The sequence below is a fragment of the Lytechinus pictus genome, chromosome 5, assembly GCF_037042905.1.
Source record: "Lytechinus pictus isolate F3 Inbred chromosome 5, Lp3.0, whole genome shotgun sequence".
NCBI lineage: Eukaryota > Metazoa > Echinodermata > Echinoidea > Temnopleuroida > Toxopneustidae > Lytechinus > Lytechinus pictus.
In genome coordinates, this window is record NC_087249.1 from 50,274,760 (window position 1) to 50,297,858 (window position 23,099).

At 36.8% G+C, this 23,099-nt stretch overlaps 1 protein-coding gene across 1 annotated transcript; it reads right to left on the reverse strand.

Annotated features, from left to right (window-relative positions):
• Nucleotides 1–10,305: 10,305 nt before the first annotated feature.
• LOC129260128 (neuropeptide Y receptor type 6-like) lies at nt 10,306–16,543 on the reverse strand. The gene has a single exon (XM_064099169.1). The coding sequence runs from the start codon at nt 16,458–16,460 to the stop codon at nt 15,303–15,305; it is 1,158 nt and encodes a 385-aa protein (XP_063955239.1). The 5' UTR covers nt 16,461–16,543; the 3' UTR covers nt 10,306–15,302.
• Between the last annotated feature and the right edge of the window lie 6,556 nt (nt 16,544–23,099).

Genomic DNA, 23,099 nt, shown 5'->3' on the forward strand with positions numbered 1-23,099 from the left:
AACAGAAATGCTCCGAAAATTTATTTTGCCCATATCCTGTAGATCGTGAGCCCGGCAGCAACTTAGCAGCGCCACATTGGACGTTGCTCTATCCCTTATAAAGCGGAAGTTCACCCTGGAGAAGAGTTTGTTGTAAAAACACAAGAAAACATGATATAAAAATGATATTGGTGGATCCATCAAAGATATTAGAATTTTAAGTTGTTGATTTGTGACGTCATATACTGTACGAGCAGCTGCCCCATTATGTCGTGTGATATAAAATGCATAAATGGTTCATTATGGGTAATTTTTTTTCTTTCTGGAGCGGGTGTGAAATCATTTGTTTGTTGATATACTGAGAGTTCAATAAAAAAAAAAAATTTCATTTTTTTTAGGGGGCTACATTTAATTGATTTTTTTAATACAAGAAACATGGGGGAACTGCTTGCATCTGACATCACAAATACACCAAATGAAATTCCAATAGCTTTTTAAATATTTGATGGAATTTCCTCAAACCTTCAGTATTGTTTTCATTATTTATTCTGTAATTGTTTCAATAAACTATTTATCAGGGTGAGCTTCCCCTTTAATTCGTTGACCGCCAAACAGATTAGAAGCAACTCCCCTCTTTTAACATCTTTTGGTCTGACGCTTTCGGAGCTTGAACTCCCCATTGTGAGGCGAACATGCTCACTTTGTCAGATTGTCGAACACACGATGGTTATCAATTGAATCGTTCCAAAGTAATTCCTGGAGATCTGTAAGATTCACTGTCAACCGTCTAGCATATAAATGATTGATAGCAATAATAAATGGATTGCCATCAGTTATACCATACATGAATTTTGATTCGTGCTATCATATTGTACTTATTTTCCCCCACAATAATCAATATTTAGAACTAAGCTATGTAATCATATCCTTTGTGTCATGATGGGTCATATGGGAATTTAAAATGGCAGATAAAGTGTGTTATGTGTTATATGTTCATTATCTATCCATATTTGAAATTAACATACAATACAAGTTGTTGCTTCATTATACTAATTTACAGTGTCACAGGTAATGAAGAATTCAGGAAAACATTATTTTTTGAAAGATATTTCGTAGTAGCCTCTTAGATTTCAAAGTGGCGGTCATTTTCAGCTGACCCGGTGGATCAATCACTGGGGCAGCAATATTCTAAAATCAGCATGCCAAACCTGCCTGTACGTCTAAAATGCAGTGCCTCAAATTATTTAAAACTCAAGAAAATGATTTTAATGAATTTTCATGACAGTCGATCCTCTCTAGATTTCAAGATGGTGGCCATTTTGCAGCATATCTATTGGACAGATTACGGGGGGGGGGGGGGAATTTCAATACCCCAAGATGCCAAATTTTGAAATAATACCTACGTTATAATTATGACAATTGATTTTTTTTAATGATTTTTTTATGGCAGCCATCTTGGATTTCAAGATGGCTGCCATTTTGCAGATGAGGTATCACGGGCCTAAAACATTTCTCATAGACTCGTGTGTTAAAGAGGCGCTCAAAAAAAAAAAAAAAAATATAAGGATGAAATCCGAGAATTGAATGTTTACTACCAGTGGATAGGATATATGTCTGACTTTCCATATCTGACCAGAAAAGGGTAGCTCGACCAGCTCATTTTAAAAATAAATCGGCATTTATGAAGACTACACCTGACAGGATCAAATTCATCACTTGAAACAGTAAAATGGCAATACTTCTTCCGCCAGTATAAAAATAGTTCCGAAGTGGTGATATGTCTACCCAATTTGAAAAAAAGGAAGTTCAGTAGGTACCCTGCCTAGAATCAGTGTAAGATTGTCAATCATATTCATTCGTTTTTGTCAATCAGCAATATCAGAATTAAAAATTGAGAATTAATGGGTTGGCTCGAATGAATATCTTTGGCCTGCCAGTTGTAATTACGCCCGTATAACCCGGACTCAAGGGATCAGATAGCTGAGGGTCAGCAATATTTGAAATAAGTTCCCCACACTACTTCTATATGTCAAATTGCAATACCGCAGATCATATAAAACTCAACGAAATAATTGCAATATTTCTATGGCAGCCAGCTTGTAATTAAAGATAACAGCCATTTTTCCGCCGACCAACTGCCAGATTACTTGGAGCCAGCAATTTTTTAAATGAACTCACCCAGATTCCGATATATTTCAGTGGCACATATTATGTAAAATTCAAGAAAATGAGTTCAATGATTTTTCATGGTGGCCATCTTGGATTTTAAATGGCGGCCATCTTGGATTTCAAATGGCGGCTGACCTGATGATCAAATCGCTTGAGGCAGGCAATATTTGAAATCAGCGCCCAAAATTATGCCTATGTACAAAATTTCAATACCGCAGTTCATGTAAAACTCAAGAAACTGACATTTAATGATTTTTCATGGCGGCCATCTTGGACTTCAAGATGGCGGCCATTTTGCAGCCGACCAAAGGGTCAAATTGCTGGGGGCTGGCAATATTTGAAATCAGTGCCTAAAAATACCCCAATATACCAAATTTCAGTGTCACATGTCATGTAAAACTCAAGAAAATGACATTAATGATTTCTCATGGCGGCCATCTTGGATTTCAAAATGGCGGCCGACCCGATGGTCAAATCACTTGGGGCCAGCAATATTTGAAAACAGCACCCCAAATTAAGCCTTTATGCCAAATTTCAATACTGCAGTTCATATAAAACTCGAGAAAATGATTGCAATAGTATATCATGTCGGCCATCTTGGATTTCAAGATGGCGGCCATTTTGCAGCCGACCAAATGATCAAATTGCTGGGGGCCGGCAAATATTTGAAATCAGTGTCTCAAAATACCCCTATATGCCAAATTTCAATGTCACATGTCATGTTAAACTCAAGAAAATGACATTAATGATTTCTCATGGCGGCCATCTTGGATTTCAAAATGGCGGCCGACCCGATGGTCAAATCACTTGGGGCCAGCAATATTTGAAAACAGCACCCCAAATTAAGCCTTTATGCCAAATTTCAATACTGCAGTTCATATAAAACTCGAGGAAATGATTGCAATAGTATATCATGGCGGCCATCTTGGATTTCAAGATGGCGGCCATTTTGCAGCCGACCAAATGGTCAAATTGCTGGGGGCCGGCAATATTTGAAATCAGTGTCTCAAAATACCCCTATATGCCAAATTTCAATGTCACATGCCGTGTAAAACTCAAGAAAATGACATTTAATGATTTTTCATGGCGGCCATCTTGGATTTCAAAATGGCGGCCGACCCGATGGTCAAATCGCTTGGGGCCGGCAATTTTTGAAATCAGCGCCCAAAAATACCCCTGTATACCAAATTTCACACTTTCTGCCAGATTCGAGCATCTTGGCCATTTTTTGTCACATAACCGCTCCACTACCCCCCAGAATACGCGGATGCTGAATAGTGCTTTTTTTTGGCAAGACCATGCCCATGCATGAGCACTGACATGCGTGCATGTGTGCTGTAAGTTGCTGTCTGTGCTGTATTTTTTTTAATCGATATATGTGAAACTTTAAGAATTGTGATGTTCCTAAGTCGGATGTGGTGATTGTATTAATAAAAAAGGCGTCTTTTCTGTATATATTAATTGTATAAAGAAGATCAAAAGGGATAAAGGAATTCGGAATCATCTTCTTGCTTTTGTCGGGGTATGCATGCGCTTAATAAAATGGGATGAACCTAACGGAGCATCCGTTTTTTTCAAGAGATGGTGGTAATCAAAGAAATTATAAACCGGGGAAGTGTTCAAATTGCACCCCTTCCTACTTTTGAAGCTGGTTATCAGTTTTTCATTTTCACACCAAGGCCGTATAGCCAGGAATTATTATGTGTGTGTGTGTGGGGGGGGGGTAATGAATTAGAAATAAGTTAACCTTTTTCCGATACATATTTCAGTTGGACTAGACTCATTGTGGACGGGGGGGGGGGGGTCATTTGAAACCCTGTAACTTTCCATCCATCAAGCTAAATTTAACGACTTCCTTCTTTTTGTTCTTCTTTCTATTTTTTTTTTTGGGGGGGGGGGGGTGAGCGGTTGGTTCTGCGGAATTTAGGTACCCCCCATTTACCACTTTTCCAATACTTAAGAACCTTACTGAAAATAAAAAGAAAAGATTATAATACATCAAAAAACATAAATCAAACAATTTTTATGTCAAATCTAAAACGTGTCAAATAAAACAAACTAAAAATCATATTCTTCGCACATTAAGCCTGCCTGTTTAGGGTATACGAATTCATGAAATGGAATAGTGACATGCACTGTGGGGGGGGGGGGGGGTTTACCAAAAGGTTAAAATTTGCCTTATTATTTTTTGTTTGCTTCCTATAGGTCTTAAGGTCTTTGGGAAATTGGTCAATCTATAAATGGAGAATTCCTTCCAGGTTGATATGCTCATTACTTTCCGTATCAAAATAAACTAGGTCATATTGCTTTAGGTCCGTGATGAGTGATCCCCGTTCATCCAAAAAAGATTCATCAATTGGCCTTACAACTTAAAGGGGAAGTTCACCAAGACAAAAAGTTTATTGTAAAAAATAGCAGGGTGAGAAAAAATAATAAAAAATATTGCCGAAGGCTTGAGAAAAATCCATAAAAGAATTAAAAAGGTTATTAGAATTTTAATTATTTGATATGTGACGTCATATGCGAGCAGCATTGCGACATAGCAAATGGTAAAAAATCAATGAAATCTCATTTTCTCAGAAAATTGAAAATGGTCTAATTGTACCTTTTGTATATCAATAGACAAATCATTTTCACACCCGATCATGAACAGAAAACAAAAATAAGTCATAAGGAACCAACAAAAATGAAATTAATACATTTTATATCACATAATATATGGGGCAGCTGCCCGTTTATGACGTCACAAAGCAAAAAATTAAAATTCTATTAACTTTCCTAATCTTTAACGGATTTTTCTCAAACCTTCACCAATATTTTTTATCATTTTGTCTGCTTTTTTTCAGGGTGAACTTCCCCTTTAAGTCGCGGTATCATCCAGCTTACAAAGTGCGATGCAGAATAGGGTATGGTATGGAAAGACTACACCCACCAGCCGCGAGCCCAGTACAGCTCGACAGAACGTAGTCTTTGTCATCCCCCGATCAGCCCTCTTTTTGTTGCCGTGCAATGGTGAAAACGACATGAAAGAAGTGTATTTACGTCCCTGGAGCATTGTCAAAAAGCTACGGTTATTATGGTTTTATTGTCCACTATCACGAGTGACGTCATTATATTTGGGGAAAAGGTCGATGCACTATAATGTTGGTCGATGCGATCTATTATGGAATCAATTTTAAGAGATTATACCATGCACCTATATATCATATATAACGAAGAAAGTCGCATTTAGTCTGATATGACAATCAATAACTGCCTCTCTCTCTCTTCCTCTCACAGCACTATTATTTATATCAATCATTTCCTAAATTTACATCTTATGTTTATGTTTTTTTTTCTTTGCGGGGGGGGGGGGCTAGCGTAAGGATAATCTTTACATTATGAACATGGACTTCGGATCTCAAATATTCAAATAGAATGATTTAGATGATGTGTTTTCGCTGACTCCAATCTTCGGTTATTTTGTTCTGTTGATTTAATCACCCTTGTAGTTTTTACTAAAATCACCAAAGAAAGAAGCACCATAGCCTCTGGATGTGGTCTAAACTATAAAGTAAATATTACTTTTATTTCGTTTAAAGAATATTTGCGTGAAGATGTCTGTAATGTCTGTGTATTGCTGGAAATGAAACGCATTTGTGTATCATAATCCATAGGCGGATCCAGGGGGGGGGGCGAGGGGTCCGCCCCCTCCCAATATTGGCGGACCCCCCCCCAAAAAAAAAAAAAAAAAAAAAAAAAAAAAAAAAGGGGGGAGAAAGAAAAAAAGGAGGGAAAAAGAGGATTAAAAAAAAGAAGAGGAGGAAGACGAGTGAACAAAATAAGATGAGGGGAAGACTTGGAAAATAATTTTTTTTAAATCTTTCATGTCACTATATAAATTTAGTCGCTCCCACTGCCTGCTAGGTGATATCTTACATATCTTGCTCAGTATATGGATCTTAACATATCAAGTCAATGTGCAAAACATATTTCACCTCGGAAATCGAAAAATTGTATCTCCCCTCTCTCTCTCTCTCTCTCTCTGTGTCTATCCCTTCCTCCCTCTCATTCTAGTGCAATCGACTTGCTATTCGAATGATGACGTTAAATTGATCATGATCCCAAGAATATACCGGATGGAAGTCATAGTATAAAATCACTTCCTAATGACATTTAAGTTGTTAGTTTGCCTGATTTATTGATAAAGAGCGTTGCACTTTTGATGAATCTACGCTGATCAATCTTTTTTAAGGACCCTATCTAGGTAAAGAGTGTTATCACTCTCAATACGATACTAATTCTCGTTCATTTAATTTGAGAACGGTTTCAGAATATTGGGACACGACTGTCTCATCTTGAGCATGTTGAGTGGGAATTATCTAATGTATAAGGTCGAGTTTAGCAGTTAAGACCTACCTATAAGAGCGACTTTAAAAATATACTTTCGTGTCCAGCGTCAAGGGTTAATAATAGGGAGAGAGGCAGAGTTCTATAACAATTTTCATAAATTATCATTGTGGACCTAACCCCTTTTGCAAGCAAACTGAAATGAATCCAATCTCTTTTGAATATAAAAGTGATTTTTCTTTGCCACTTTTATTCACATTTCAATTTTCATCAGAGCGACTGAAAATTTATAGGTTTTGAGACAGAAAACAATAAAAATTATGAAAAATTGACCTAATCCATTTTGACAAATGTGCTCTTCAGTAGAGTTTGGTTGCAAAAGGGGTTATGTCCACTCTAAGAAAATCATTTTTTTTATTCTACCATATTGCAATATTCTTATGCGAAACTAATTTTTTTATGATACCATACCATGTGAACATAAAATTGGGTATAAAAGAAATCTACCTGTCTTCATATTTTTTAAAGATATTCTTTTCCAAAAAAATCTTTGTGGACCTTACCCCTTTTGAAAAAAAAGTGATTTTCTTTGTCATTTTTGTTCACTTTTTAATGGAAATTTCAACTTTTCTTTGGTATCATTGAGCTACTAAAAATCTATATACAATTTGAGACCAAAAGCCAAATTTGATGAAAAATGGACCTAACCCCTTTTGCAACCGAGCTCTTCATATATAAAAACTCAATTCGACTTATTATTTTTGTACGAATTTAATAATAGTACTGCTGCAGTCTAATATATCTTGTACTTGCTATATATTTTACTTTGTCATGCTTTGATTTATGTTTATTATTATTCTTTAAATGTGAAATGATTGAAATCAAATGTAATCTTACTGCAATAAGTAAAAGTGCGAGACAGTTTCTTAGTATTAGACTGCAAGTTTTTGATCGCCGTATGCGCACACTGTGACGGTCAAACACTGATAAAAATATGTTGATATCCATCTGTATTGGAAATCATCTCACTATTATTATATATATCACTCATCATCTTGCAATAAAACCCCGTATAGACTTGAGTCTGTCAAAAATTTTCGTTAAAAAATCTTTTTACTTCTTAATTTCTATATGCGCCTTGAGCACTCTACAGAGTAGAATTGGCGCTTTATAGTCACGCATATTACTATTATTATCGTTATTATTATTTTAATCATTATTATTATAATAATAATAATTATTATCATTATCATTATTATTATTATGAACAGGGCTGCATAGAGTAACATCTTTCGTTTCAAAGAGCAGTGGAAAACAAGCCATTAAGATCTCCGGTAAAGCGAATTCATCAAATTCATTTGATCGAAGTGTCGTGTCTTTTAATACAAAGAGCGTCAAAACATCCTATATGGTGATCTTCAAACAAGATGGATGTTCATTCTCGCCAACGTTCGAAAGCGAAACTGAAAACCCAATACGTCTGTCCGCCCTTTCAAACGGTAAAAAAAAATCATAATTTGAATGATGATTCCAGTGAAAAATAAGGCTAATGACGAATTTTTAAGCACGTGTGAAACCAAACTAGAATCACGAATGCTAATCACAATCACGACTTCAAATTCTACTCCGGAGTTGTATTCCAGTTTAGTTTCACTCAAATTACGGTACGAATTTTCCGTATGAAAGGTCCAATGATTCTAAAGACGAACTGCAATCATCATTGCAATGATGATTCAAGATTCACGTGTGAAAAGGCCCAATATGCCGTTAACCAAGGGCAAGAATACCCTCTTTCAAAGGCTGAATTGATAAAAACAATAGATAATCAAGTCATAAACTGTCAGTGATTGACAACTTTTCACCCGTGTCAAAGTTTCAGGAAAAGGTATCCACTGTGCAGCAAACTCCATATATAGGCGCCCCATTTCCGCTGGCGGCGACGGTGCGCCGTCAACATTTAAATCTGAACAAAGGTTTAGTTTGTGAAATATCATAACTTAGAAAGAACATAGACCTATTTCATGAAACCTGGACATAAGGGGAAATCAATGGTCATCCTGCATGAGTTTCCAGTCATGATCAAGGTCAAAGGTCGATGAACTTTGACCATGTTGTGGTTTAATTATGATTTTGAATTTCAAGATAATATTACATTGAAAACATAGGTTCCTATTATATTAATTTTTATCGGATATAAAATATGTATCAATAAAATCTCGGGTCCCTAAGTCAATACACTGATATCAACCTTCAAAATTACTTATTAAGGTTAACATATTGAATTTTCAAGATAGTACTTCTGTATTATATTAAAATTTGATATGATGAATAACAGACATCAGAAATTAAAGACATGTAGGCCTAAGTATAATTTCAAATTACTGGGAGGAGGTCAAAGGTTATTTCACATAAATTAACTTGGATATGAAATGATATTTGTTTTATTGTTTTTTAATTAAAATTGAATAAAACATTTGAAATTGAAATATGATATGAAAATTGTATGAAAAGAATAACAAGTTTCTCAGTCAAGATCAAAGGCCAACAAACTCAGTATTTTAATATCAAATGATATTTTTGTTCCTTTCTTTGTACAAAATTAATCGTCATTACTAATGCTATATTGAATAGCATAATGCCGGCTAGACTGCCAGAGGCGTTGGATTTGTCATGACAAGTAATGATTTTACAAAGTCGGTCGCAAACAGAAAAGAAGAAGAAAAACAAAACAAAACAATGAGAAGTTTGAAAGAAAACCAGTTTAAAAAAATGCACCAAATTGACTGATCTTATCATTTTTGGGGAAAAGGGGGGGGGTATTAGCTACTTTAGTCAGTAATGATATGCAAACATTTTTTAAAGCAAATTAAAATCAACTGAGGCTTATTTTTTTCTGGGACATATTTTTGAGATAGTGCAAAGGCGGGTACACTGTAAAACTGGGGTGCTAAAACTGACAGTTGGGTGTTCCTAGAGGGCCGTATTATGTGGTGTTCAAATTACACCCTAAAGATTGAACATAACACCGAAGAGTGTAAAAGTAAGAACCAAATGTGTTGTAATGACACTCAATTGAACTAAAATGAATGGTGAACACCAATCAACATCACAGCGTTTTATATACATCCCTTATTTAATCAAAGGAAACCAACATACAAGGAGAAAATCCATCTTATCAGAAAGAATAAAATAAATGGAGCAATCTAAATTTTTAAAATCAAAACAGTTATAGGATAAGTTAGTTATGGAAATCTAAAGTCTCGTTGTACTCTCTGTGGGATCCTCAAATTGGCAAACACTCTTCAAAATGGTTGATTTGTCATGTTTGTGGTCAACTCCCCGTAAGTTTTGTACACAAATTTTCAGATTTTCCCCTTTATTTTACATATTTCACATTATCTCCTCCTGACCTTGACATATGTGGTGTGAATTATATTTTCCCATGACATATGTTATGTTCAGAAGGTGGCAAGATGGAATTTGAAAGATAATGGGGAAAATCTGAAAATCGGTGTACAGAACAAATGGAGAGTTGCCAAAAAAATCTGCGATCCTGAAGCATGGTGGCCAATTTGAGGATCCCATAGAAAGTACAAGACTTTTTAAACGTCCAAAAATTGCTTATTTCTAAACCGATTTTGATAAAACTTGTTTTGAATATTGTTCCTCTCATTTTACTCTTTCCAATAAGATTGCTTCTCTTGTAGGGTTTTGAATTCGTTAACTTTAGGTCCCCATTCTTTTTTTAACTCGAAAAGATATATTCAGAATAAATAATTACACTCTCCACAACAATAAATGAAACGAAAACACATTTTTTTGACAATCTGATACATTCCATTTATTTGGTAATGTATTGACTAGGGAAAAAGTGGTTAGAAATATGACAACACGAGGTGATTAAAGGCAGACAATTGATTTTGCTTTGACAAAGAAATACATTTAGCATGTTAACAATAGCTATATATACACAATACTCAATACAAGAAAAAAAAATGTGTACAAAGATGATTGTGCATGAATAAAAGAGGACGTATCACTATAAAAGTAAGTTTTCGCTATCATTTCGCAGACGCTATCTACAACGCACCAATTCTTTTGAAAATGCAAGTCGAATCACAATGAACAGCTGAGAGGTTTTTTGTCAAAAGTTGGGGAACAGGGACAGCAGATCGTCTGAAGATTCGGACCAGAAGAAAAATTGCAAATATGTCTTTTGTCCAGAGTCCAGGACGACATTGCTATAAAAGATTCTCTACCTTATACATGGGCGGAAATCTGTCCCGAAACAGGTAGGGGGGACAACAGGGGCTGATCCAGCCTTCGCCAATAGGGGGGGGGGGGAGAAAACATTTTCAGCCATATGTTAATCCCCGATCGGCCGCTCGAAGGTAATTGTTGTCTGTTTCATTGAAGGAGTAGTCCTCATGGTCACTTTTTAGCTTTATTCTTATAAATCAACATAAATATATGAAATCATTATCCTTATTTATATAATGCGAGCGCGAAGCGCGAGCAAAATTTATGTATTTTTTCCCTACAATTTGAACATTCTGGGCGATGTTTGTTATCCTGAAAAAGATGTATATACAACTAAATATTTACTACGACCGCGAAGTGCGAGCAGAGGTTATCTGATGGAAAAGGTAGCCTACCTGTTAAAGACTGCTTGCAATTAGCCATGAAGACGTTACATATTTCAACAATCAAACAATGCGAGCGCGAAGCGCGAGCTGAAATTTTTTGAAATTATTACCTAAAGACTGGAAATTCTAAGCACTTTTTGTAACTTAAACATATAATAGGTATATAACTAAACAATTGATGCGAACGCGAAGCGCGAGCGGAAAGTTTTGAGATTTAGACCTAAGAACTATTCATGTTTTGTAAATCATGACAAGGATGAGTAAGTGGGGGTCTTTCTTACACCCGGTCCCTACATTAATAAAGCGAGTGCAAAATGCAGCCAGTAAATGTTCATATACGTTTAATTTGAATTGATCGAAAAGGTACTTGTTAAGGACTGCTTGCACTTAGCCATGAAGACGTTACATATTTCAACAATCAACGCTAGCGCGAATCGCGAGCTTAAAATTTTTGACATTTTTTCAAAAAGAATCGAAAATTTTAATCAACTTTTGTAATCGTGAACAGGGTAGCTATATAACTAAACAATTGATGTAAGCGAAGCGTGAGCAGAAAAATTCGAGATTTAGACCTAAAAACGGGACACTCTACTCATGTTTTGTAAATCATAAAAAGGATGAGTAATAGGGGATCTTTCTACATTAATAATGCGAGCACAAAGCGCGAGCAGAAAATTTTTGATATTGTGATCTGAAACTGGATAATGATTTAAATAGAGAACAAATTGAATATCTGAATAAACATGAGCGTGTTTCAGATTCAGACCTAGAATCTCGGCATTTTACACATCTATCAGCGAGCGCGAAGCGCGAGCTTAAACTATTTGATATTCCGATCTGAAAAAGAGAGTCAATTTCAGCTATATATTTCAAGCACTTTGTAGGAAAATTGTGAGGTGGATATGGATCACACTTAATAAAGAGCTGATATTTTTCATTATTTGAGTTTTTACATAGGACCGGGACATCCTTAGGACAAGTCATATGAAAATGATGACTATCTTCCTATTCCTTTTACTAAGCGCGAGATGAAACAAAAGGGACAATTTAATCATTAAATTGATATCTTATTTATTAATGCATAATGTGGGCGATAAATCTGATGATATTATGGCCTGAAAACTGGACGTTTCAAGCACTTTTGTAATTAGGAATAGAATGCATTAGTTAAAATAGTTTTAACCATCAATGCGAGCGCAAATCGCGAGCTAAAATCTTTGATAAACTGTCATGAAAATCAATATTGAGACATACATAAATCGCCAATCAAAATACGAGTAGCACTATCTGCTACGTTTTGACAATCAGACTTGAAAAGGGATATTTTCAAACTTAATGGAATACACAAACATAATAGGTACTGAATAAATCGAATTTTGCGAGCGCTTAGTGCGAGTAGAAAATGTCAATATTCTGACCATAAAGCTGTAACTTTTACAGATCACTTTTTTAAAAATCCGTTTGTAAATCACACAAAATAATGAAAGTTCGATTTCCGAGGTGAAATGTATAATGTATATTGACTTCCAAACTTGATATTTAAGCTCCATATTGAAAAATCACCTAACAGGCGATGCGAGCGCGAAGCGCGAGCGAAAATTTTATATAGTGACATGAAAGATTCTTTTTATTTTCCAAGTTTTCCCCTCATCTTATTTTATTCACTCTGGAAAATTTGACAAGCAAAAAAAAACAAAGGTTTTCACCCAAAATGTAAGGTCATTTAGTCCAAAATACATGTATTATTTCGAATGTGAATGATGCATTTTTCTTCATCATAAAAGACCAAAAATAGTAGGGGGGACATTTGATATTGTGTCCCCCTACTATTTTTGGTAGGGGGGACACGTCCCCCCTGGGATTTCCGCCCATGACCTTATCGAAAGTGTCTGCGAAAACTCCCTAATGACATGGATGGATCTGAGCCACGACTGTGACCCGATTTCGAACAAGTCGCATTTGCATTCAATACGAAAAATCACACTTCTATGTGAAGTTTAGACTCGTGAAGTCCAAAGCGGCTTCAATCCACAACCGATGACAAGATCGCTATGACGTCACTTTGATTTGACAATGAGTCTAATTGCACTCTTACAGGGGGGGGGGGGGGGCTCGCAATAAAACTGGATTTTATTTTAGTATTCATACCACTATTCGGAACTTCGATTGGTAAGATTTTTATAGGTTGTGATATTCTTATAAAATGCTATTATATTTTTTGTGGATCAAAAATCGGATCGCAAATGGATGACCGCCGCGCCGGGCTAATGTATGTAAACGAAGCAAGATTAATTATCTGCAGCTCATTTAATGAATTTGAGGCTGTATACGCATGATAAATGAATGAAACTTGCATCTCTGAAAGACGCAGTGAAAGAGATAGCATAAGAAGCAAACACAAAATAGGAAAACTTTTAATTTCCCTCCATATATCAATGATACAAATGTCAAACAATACACCATCATATTAACACTTTAAATATCATACACATGCCTTTTAATTACAATCTGTCAGATATAATTAGTTGTCTAATGAATTTACATATAATAAATAGTTTCGATCAGTTATATTTTTTTCATTTTATGTACAATATAATCACGAAAATTTGGCCCCATTTGTTTTACGTGCGTATATCCCAGCTGGATTTAGTGGTTTTTGATTGAATGTCAGTGTTGCTCAATTAACGAGATTCGTCAGCACAGGGTGCATAGATTTATACATGATCTATCCATATTCCTTGATATCATTATAACATTGGAACGCAAAAAAATAAAATAAAGAGAAACAAACGTAGAAAAATGTTATTCAGTGAATTTTTGTCAAATTAACTATTTCTTATTTTTTAGAAATAATGAACAAAAGCGTACAAAAAATATGATAGTGTATTTTTGCATCTCCTCTCGAACCGTTCCGCAGCCCCTGATCATGATGTAATGCCAATCATGTCTTATTTTTCTTGATGTTCTGATGTTTTCAAAAGCTTTGGATGAAGAAAATTATGGTTATTTCAAACCATCAGATGCAAGGAAAGTACATATATTTTCACCAAAGAACGTCCGATTTCAAGATAAGTATGGATGAAACTAATAATAATTTCCAATAATGGGGGGGGGGGGGGCACTTTGCTGGCTGTATTCCAGTTATTAACCATGTCTCGGGTAACAATTGCAACATAACGAACATTACCACAGACTATTTCACAAAATGTTATTTACATAATTATGTCAAGTATGCATTAATACAAGTGTAATCTAACACACGACTGTGCATCACTCGTCGATCCTCTGAGCACGACTTGACTATGTGATGATAGGTTATCGGACAGTTGGAATTTAAATGTCATCTTAAGTCGTACTTTGACGGTTTATGAAAAATCCCTTGGGTATACTTTGAAAACTCGATGTAAAATAAAATGAGAACTCCTGATTGGTTGCTCAAAGATATTCCATTAGCCACGTCAAAGCAAGGAGGTTCATTTCAAAGGTACCCCCTTGGTCAAAGCCCGTAAACCCGATTCCTTCACGACAGGGATCCACCTCTATGGAAGCATGGACCGGAAGGGATACTAGTAGATCTCCGATGTTCACATCATTAACGACACCGGAGTGTGGTGCAGTGTAAATTATATTGTAATCAATATGCAACACATTACGCCGGGAGTAACTCTAAGTACTGTAAAGGTACAGAATCATAAATTATACAATAACCGATGGGAAAATTTGACTTTTCTATGATGACTTGCCGTTCCCATAGTTCTCAAAGGTCTCGATTCTGAATTGTTCAGGATTCAAAATAAAAATCCCCGTTTCAGCTAGTGTAGTAATTAGAACTGATAACATTTAGGTCACTGAGGAATCTTCTGAGCTGTATAAAGTAAGCGTTCATTATTTTTATCAAGATATCCACCATAGATACTTCGTTTTGCAATATAGCGTACCACCATACCACGAAAGTCTTCTGGCAGGAAGAGTCTCCGCGTTTGTCGAATCATGGACCTAAGTAATACTCTGACAAAGTAGTAGGTCCATGGTCGAATTGACCCACATGGGTGCTCTCCACCACGTTGCACTGCGAACCTCGATTTTTTTTTGTCGCTTCTTTCCGACTAAAACTTCAGGTTTTGTTATTATAGGCTAGGAAACTATCGCCCATTCCGCGAGAAGCAAACCGTCAACACTTCACTTTACAGTATGATTATCAAGCGGCACGTTTTCTGTTGTCCGTGTGCTCATTGACATTCTGTGCAAAATAGGGGACCTACACGGAAAGCAGCAGTCAAGCATAAGCTGCTTCCTGAAACGGGAGCTTAAGATGTACATCATTACCGGGTTGAAACAACACAAAACGTAAAACGGAGTGGTTGACCAGCGGTAAAATACGATAAAAGATTTCAGCCAGAGCAGACAAAAATGAAACTCGAATAACATGTTGAAAATGGTGATTGGCAATTGTGCAAGAAAGAACATTGTGGAAAGAAGCGTTACTACTATTACGATCTTGACGCGAGATGTAGTACGGGGATCCCTTAACCGCTTCTGACTGTTGTGACGACCGTTACCGTTCAAAGAGCGACGTATTTGAGAATCCTTCACGATGGGATCATGGATGCTTCTTAATAGTGTACATGCAATAATGATGTGTACCGTTGCGATTATGATAAAAGGAATGACAAATGTCGCCATGACCCGAAACATTTTGAATATTTTTGCTTGGTACGTGTGATGAGGAATCCATGAACATCTGTTGTTTTTTTCTTTGGCTAAAACTAGAATAGGAGCAGCAACAGCGAAAGAACAAGCCCAGATCACTAAAACAATCAATACATTTGAATGTCTTGAACAGCTTCTAAAGGCTCCCCAAGCGCGGCTTTCTCCCCAGCGGTTTCTTCCCAGAGGATCGGCAATTTTCTGATAGCGTTCGATTGAGAGCGCCACCAACGAGTAAACGACGAGGCACGCACTCATGATCATGGAGAAGTTTCTGAATTTGCATATGAAGTTGCCGGATACGTTCGAGTTGGACTGCATGATCTCGAACTCGATGGCGATGGGGACATTGACAAGCAGACACACGAGATCACCGATCATGAGATTGACGAATAAGATATTCTGTGTCTTCCGGAGATGTCGGTTCTTTAATACGATGAAAATAAGCGATCCATTAGCAGCGATTCCGAACAGCGTAACGCAACACAGGATTGAGACATGATACAAGTTTCTAGAAGGGTAGTTGTATTCGCGGTCTTCTATTTTTACTAGCCAACTGCATGAGTCCGTTTCGTTATTCTCATTAACATTCACGTGCTCTGTAGAGGTGAATCCAGGTGTGGTTGCCATGGTAATTATTCTTATTTAGAAATGCATACAGAAGAAATTTGTCATCAGCGTGCCAATACTATGGGTCAGGTTCGTTTGAAGGATGAATCTGGTCCGCGTGGGGTCCGATGAGGAACTTCTTTACACGGTTGAATGACGTCCCAAAGCTAAAGTCAAATACAGAGTTCTGCAGACAAAGAGAAAAATATGTGTAGATATAGAATATGGAGTACACTACGTGACAGTAGCTGTATAGAGACTGTCGTCATGAGGCAATGGCGATTCCGATTCTGTGGTAAAATCGTTTTGATTGCAATAAGGACGGGGTGAAGAAGACGCAAATGGTTTTCTTTTTGTACATTTCAAAGATATGAAATAATTTTTTTTCTTTGCCCCAACCCTTATCTCACATCATAAAAATACAAGTCGGTAGTCCAAAAACAAACACCTTTCGCCCATATTTTGGTAAGACAAATGTAAGTCAAACATAAGTCATGAGAAACCAGACATGAGTTAACTATCGACTTGAATTTGAATAACCTATCTGAGGGTCAAATAACACTATTTGTATAAAAAATAACAAGTTTATTGTCAAAATGACAAGTATCCCGTTATCTAATCTGATTCGATTAAGTATTATAGATTTTCGCAATCGGTCATAAATATCACAAGTAAACATCACTAAGGTTTACCAGATATTTAAGCAAATTCGATTAAAATCATGATAGTAAATTACAACGGGTTGGTTCATTACAATATACATTTCTTTGTTTTTGGTTAAGATTTTTGGGAAATCCAGAACACTACTCTCCTCCCTCACGCCACCAGTAATGTTCACCATACTTCCTTGATGACCAATCAAAACGGTTGATTATCACATAATTTGAATTGCAATTGCTCTGTTAGGCATGCCAGGTAAGTCTTCTCTGTCAGGACTCAGGAATGAAGAATTTGAACGATACAGTGTTTTGTATCCTGGGGCCCGTTTCATAACGCTGTTTGTAAGTTAAGAGCGACTTTAAGAGCGACTGGTGATCCTTTCTTGGGATATTTACCATCAAATGTTCACTGGTGATTATTTAGCGCATAAGAATTAAAGGATCACCAGTCGTTCTTAAAGTCGCTCTTAACTTACGAATAGCTTTATGAAACACCCACCAGGATGATTACATTAAACATGTTAAACATTAAAAATTTAAAATATTGTATAGATTATGGCATGAGGGATGCTATACTGAATCATTGTGAGTAAGCTTTGCGGCTGAGATTTTGACTTATATCCTATATATATATACACATTATTTATCCTGCCGACTCGTTTTTTTCTAAAAACAAATTAAGCTGTAGCTTGTGCTTTACGATGTGCATTACACTCATTTTCTTTGGCACATGATTCCTTAATGAACTCGGAAAGGTCTTGATTATTATCATATTATGGACCACCATTCGTGCGGTGCACACACACACACGCAATCCCTTATCATCGATGCACTCCAATATATTGCTAACCAACCATGTCGTTTATTTAAACAACGTTGTATGCAGTGGCGTTATGACCCTTAAAGGAGAATGAAACCCTTGAAACCAGCTGAATCCATATCAAAGAGAAAAATCAGAGAAACATACTGTTGAAAGTTTGAGGAAGATTGAATGAATAATAAGAAAGTTCTGAGCATTCGAATATTGAGATCACTAGTGCCATGTAGATCCTCACAACGGCAATGCGACCAAGATCTGTGATATCACACACGTACAACTCCCTCATTACTTTAGTACTTATTTTACTTATATTCTCACTTTTATAGAGTCTATCACAAGGTGAGGTGTTCTCTTTATGAGATGACAAGTACAGAGGTTTCACAACATTACATCATTGATGAATCGTTTGTCATATGATTAGAATGAGCAAAAAGAGATGTTTTGGGGTATATTTTCAGTGTCCAAATGGGAGAGTTGTACGTGTGTGACATCACAGATCTTGGTCGCATTGCCAATGGGAGGATCTCCATAGCATTAGTGATCTCGACATTCAAATGCTCATAACTCTTTTATTGCTAGTCCTATTTTACTCAAAGTTTTGTTAATCTTATTCTTTGATTTTTCTGCTTTCACAAAAGCTAACTTGCTCCAAGAGTTTCATTCTCCTTTAAATTTTGATAGAGAGAACGAGGCGAAATCTCTAATAAAATACAGAAAATAATATATTTCACCGTTTTGCTTTTCATTTTCACTGCTTTTCTTTCCCCTTTTCCACTCTTTCTCCCATGTTGTGTGTGTAAGGGTGTGTGTGTGTGTGTGTGTGTGTGCGGGTGGGTGTGTGTGTGGGTATCGTGAGTTGTTTTTGTAGTCCTTTTAGTTACAACTGTTACTTTTATTAGTTTATTTTTAATCATTTAACTGTTCTGTCGTTTATTTATTTCTTCGTTTATGGGGATCCAGTGCCCCCAAGACCACCATCATCTTCACGCCAGTGTTTGCATCCAAAACTTATGTGAATTTAAAAAAACACACACTAGGTCATATTGTGGAGCAAATGTGGTGTCATTTATTATCAAATTGTCTAATTGCCGTTTGGTTAAGCTACACTACGATTAGTCTGATATCCACTTTGTCTTTTTATTATAATTTTACCCTGACTCCAAATATAACTCATAAATAGTTCATCTAAACCATAGTGGGAACGTCGTGGTCTAGTGGTTCTGACTCTCGCCTTTCAAACAGAGACTCGTGGGTTCGACCCAGGTGAGGTGGGTACCCGGTAGGATTAATTCCTTAAATGCATGAGCGCTGAGAGACAGCTTGAGCTAAAAGCCGGGGTAACAATAATAATGCGACTTGGAACAGATTGTTTCTAGGTAGATGGCGCTATACAAATTCCTATTATTATTATTTTTCTATTATTATTATTATCATCATCATTATTACTATTATTATTATAGTGCAGGGGGCGGATCTAGCTTTTGCCAAGGGGGGGGGGGATTTTCCTCCATATTTTATCCGATCGGCCTCTAAAAGCTTACTTTTCTTTATTTGGATTTTTAAGGGGGTAGTCCTAACTAAAGACTTAAATTTTGAGTACATCTTTGCATTAATCTTACAAAAAGATCCAAAGATCTCACAAGTCCAAAATAAATAATGCGAAAGCGAAGCGCGAGCTTAAATTTGATATTTTATGTATTCAAACTGGATAATTGAAGATTCTGAACATTGTAATATATATATACATACATACATGCATACAGGCAGGGTGTGATAGACTATAGATCTATTGGATACACAGAGGGGGGAAATTAAAACACACATATAAAGCACGAGAGAGAGAGAGAGAGAGAGAGAAGGAAGGGAGAGAGAGAGAGAGATATAATAAAGGGCAGAAGGGGGCGGGGGGCAAACCAATGTCAGATATGTCAAACAATATACGTTCAATGACACCCATCAGATCAATACAAAACTAATCAAATAGACGCCAGGGATGACATGGATGATAGATTAAAAACATCTTTGAGAAATTGCACCCGATGGCACTACCATGCCTTTTGAAACGTACGAAACAAGCGACAATCTCAACGCTTGTAGTCTGTACTGAATTTCGATTGAAAAAGTGGAGATATACAAAGATTGGTATGTAAAATATCTTTGCGATTACTCCCTAAAACACCCTCTCATCTCCATGAAGCCAATACAGGTAAGTAAAGTAAAACCGCTTCCATAAGACATGTAAGACGGAATGGAGGCCTGGGGGTATTAATGTCAGACTAATAGTCATCCGCGAAATTACTCTCTTGGCAAATGTTCGTAATATACGGAGCCCGCCAGGTGACATGAGGAGAAAAAAATCTCCGTACATTATTTCGTTCCCACGAAATATTATTTCGTGGCCACGCAATATTATTTCGTTCCCTCGAAATACTATTTCGTGGCCACGCAATATTATTTTGAGGGAACGAAATAATATTGCGTGGCCACGAAATAGTATTGCGTGGGAACGAAATAATATTGCGTGGCCACGAAATAGTATAGATCGGAGAGAGGGGAAATAATATTTCGTGGGAACGAAATAATATTGCGTGGCCACGAAATAATATTTCGTGGGAACGAAATAATGACGGAGATTTTTTTCTCCTCATGTCACCTGGCGGGCTCCGTAGTAATATGTAGATCGATGGAAGGCCTTCTCGTTCTGAAAACAGGGTATTCTTGTTTTCTCGCCGGAAGGGCATTTTGTAAACCGAATCAAGTTAATTAGGTACCAGTATTACAACCATCAAATGGTCAGTGACGCAGTCTACAATTTTGCTACCACTTATTGATGGGGAACAGGGCTACCAGCCTACCGCCCCGAATATACACACGTTTATGTTTGATGATTAAAGGGGTAATATACTGCCTCAAATTTATGTGATATGAATAGACAGAGCAAAATGAGACAAACAACTTACTGAAAATTTCATTAAAACTTGACAAGTAATAACAAAATTATGACAATTGATTCTTTTGCGTTATGTTTGGTGAAGCAGTTCTGTGTGATGGGCGAGCCGACGTCATTTTTCTAATACTGATTCGTTGGTAGAAATTATACAAATAATGCCATTCAAATTTTGATCTGCAATTAATAGAACTGACTAATGATTTAGTGTGTACATGGTATGAAATAACCCACTAGGGAAACATATTTCATTACAAGGAAGACATCCTTAACACACGTAATTAGAGGTTTATTTTCTATAGCACCATTTCATAAAAAAAGAAGAAAAAAGCGCCGGATCCGATGTCACACATCCTGCACATTATTCACAGAATTGCGGGTAAAGCTATGTCTTTATTTCAGATTTGAAGGACTCACTGTTGTTACAACCACGAAATTGGATAGGTAGATATTTATTAAAGACGAGCCACTGACGAAAAAGCTCATAATCACGACATCATGCATATAACCATTAAGGAGATACTATAACTGTTTTGCTGTTTTCACACAATATTGCCGACCCTTCCAATAACTTCCTTGTTTTTCATCAGATTTTGATGGAATTTTCAGCGGTTTGCTCGATGAAGTTTACTGTAATATTCGCATATTATTAGTTTGAGCCTATATAGTGCGACCGTTAAAGCCTGTCTAAAACTTTGGTAAAGGGCCAGTAATGTTAACTACTACTTTATTATCACAAAAGCATAGTAGTCATTGAAATAAAAAATGTAATTTTTACGCAAAAGATATTAAATATGGCATTAAATTTAAATCTAATGCCCTCTTTCTGTAATTTTTTAAACATTTATTTAACAAGTTTGAGCACTTACTTTAAACATTTGGTAATTGGATATTAGAAGCTACTAAAAGGATTATATCATGAAATCATAAGCCCGTTAAGATGGGCTGAAGATATGATTTATATCAACAAGATAAAAATACACAGATTTTCTATTTTGACCTCATACCCGCTCGAATTAAATTCTGTTTAAAAAAATCGGTGAAATTACCCAATTGGGCGCAGTGGGCGAGTGGTCTAAAGTGCCCGACTAAATCATATACCATGAGAGTCCGGGGTTCGATTCCCGGCACGGCCCTTGATCAAGACATTACTCTTTTGTCTTTATTAAAAATAAAAATAAACAGGGGCCGCGGAAGCGGGGGGAGGGGCCGCGGAAGCGGGGGGGGGGGGCGGTGCTGGAGGGGCTTCAGACCCCCCACTTTTTTCCAAAACCATGTACAAAAACGTAAAAATTATTATGATTGTGATTTTTTGCATGGTCAGCCCCCCACTTTGAAAACCGTTCCGCGGCTCCTGATAAATGCATCATTGATACCACCGTGTGCAGTTATATGATGATGATGATAATAATAAAACATTTTCAGCTTATATCCTTTACTCCAAAACCGTGTTGGAGCACATGACATACATTAATATAATGTAGTAAAGAATGGAATTGTGACATGCACTTTTGTGGGGGGGGGGGGGGATTTACCAAAACTAACGATGAATGCGTGACGCGTTAACAGAAAGAGAAATATCGGGGGAGGGGGGTGGGGTGGAGCAGCACTATGCTTCAGGCTCAAAATCAAAATAGGTGAATGTATATTCTTTTCGTCAATATGCGTCACCATGTGTACATACTCCCCCCCCCCCCGGCTCCCTGTACTTCTGAATTCCAGCCTACTCATGCCTTGTGTATTGAAGGCCCTCTCAAGTTTTGTATGTGCTAGTCTTTTCGTGGAGACACATTTGTTGATCAAAGTTAATTGAAACAGCAAGTTTTGTATGTGCTAGTCTTTGCGTGGAGACACACTTGTTGATCAAAGTTTCGATCAGGGTCTGTGCCTGCAGACTACCCTGTACCCGTGATACTTGTTTAGAATGTGGACGACCAGGGGGCCGCTTCATAAAGCTGTTCGTAAGTTAAGAGCGACTTAAGAACGCCTGGTGAACCTTTCTTATACGCGCTTAACCATCGCCAATGAATATACCATTTACCACAAGAAAGGATCACCAGTCGTTCTTAAAGTCGCTCTTAACTTAAGAACAGCTTTATGAAACACCCACCAGGCTCGTTTCATAAAGTGATAAAAGTAACTTTGCCACTATGATAACTCCAATGGAAACCTAGTAAGTGATTCGGTGCTGAACCATGGCTGTTAACATGTTCATACTAGTCATGATGACAACG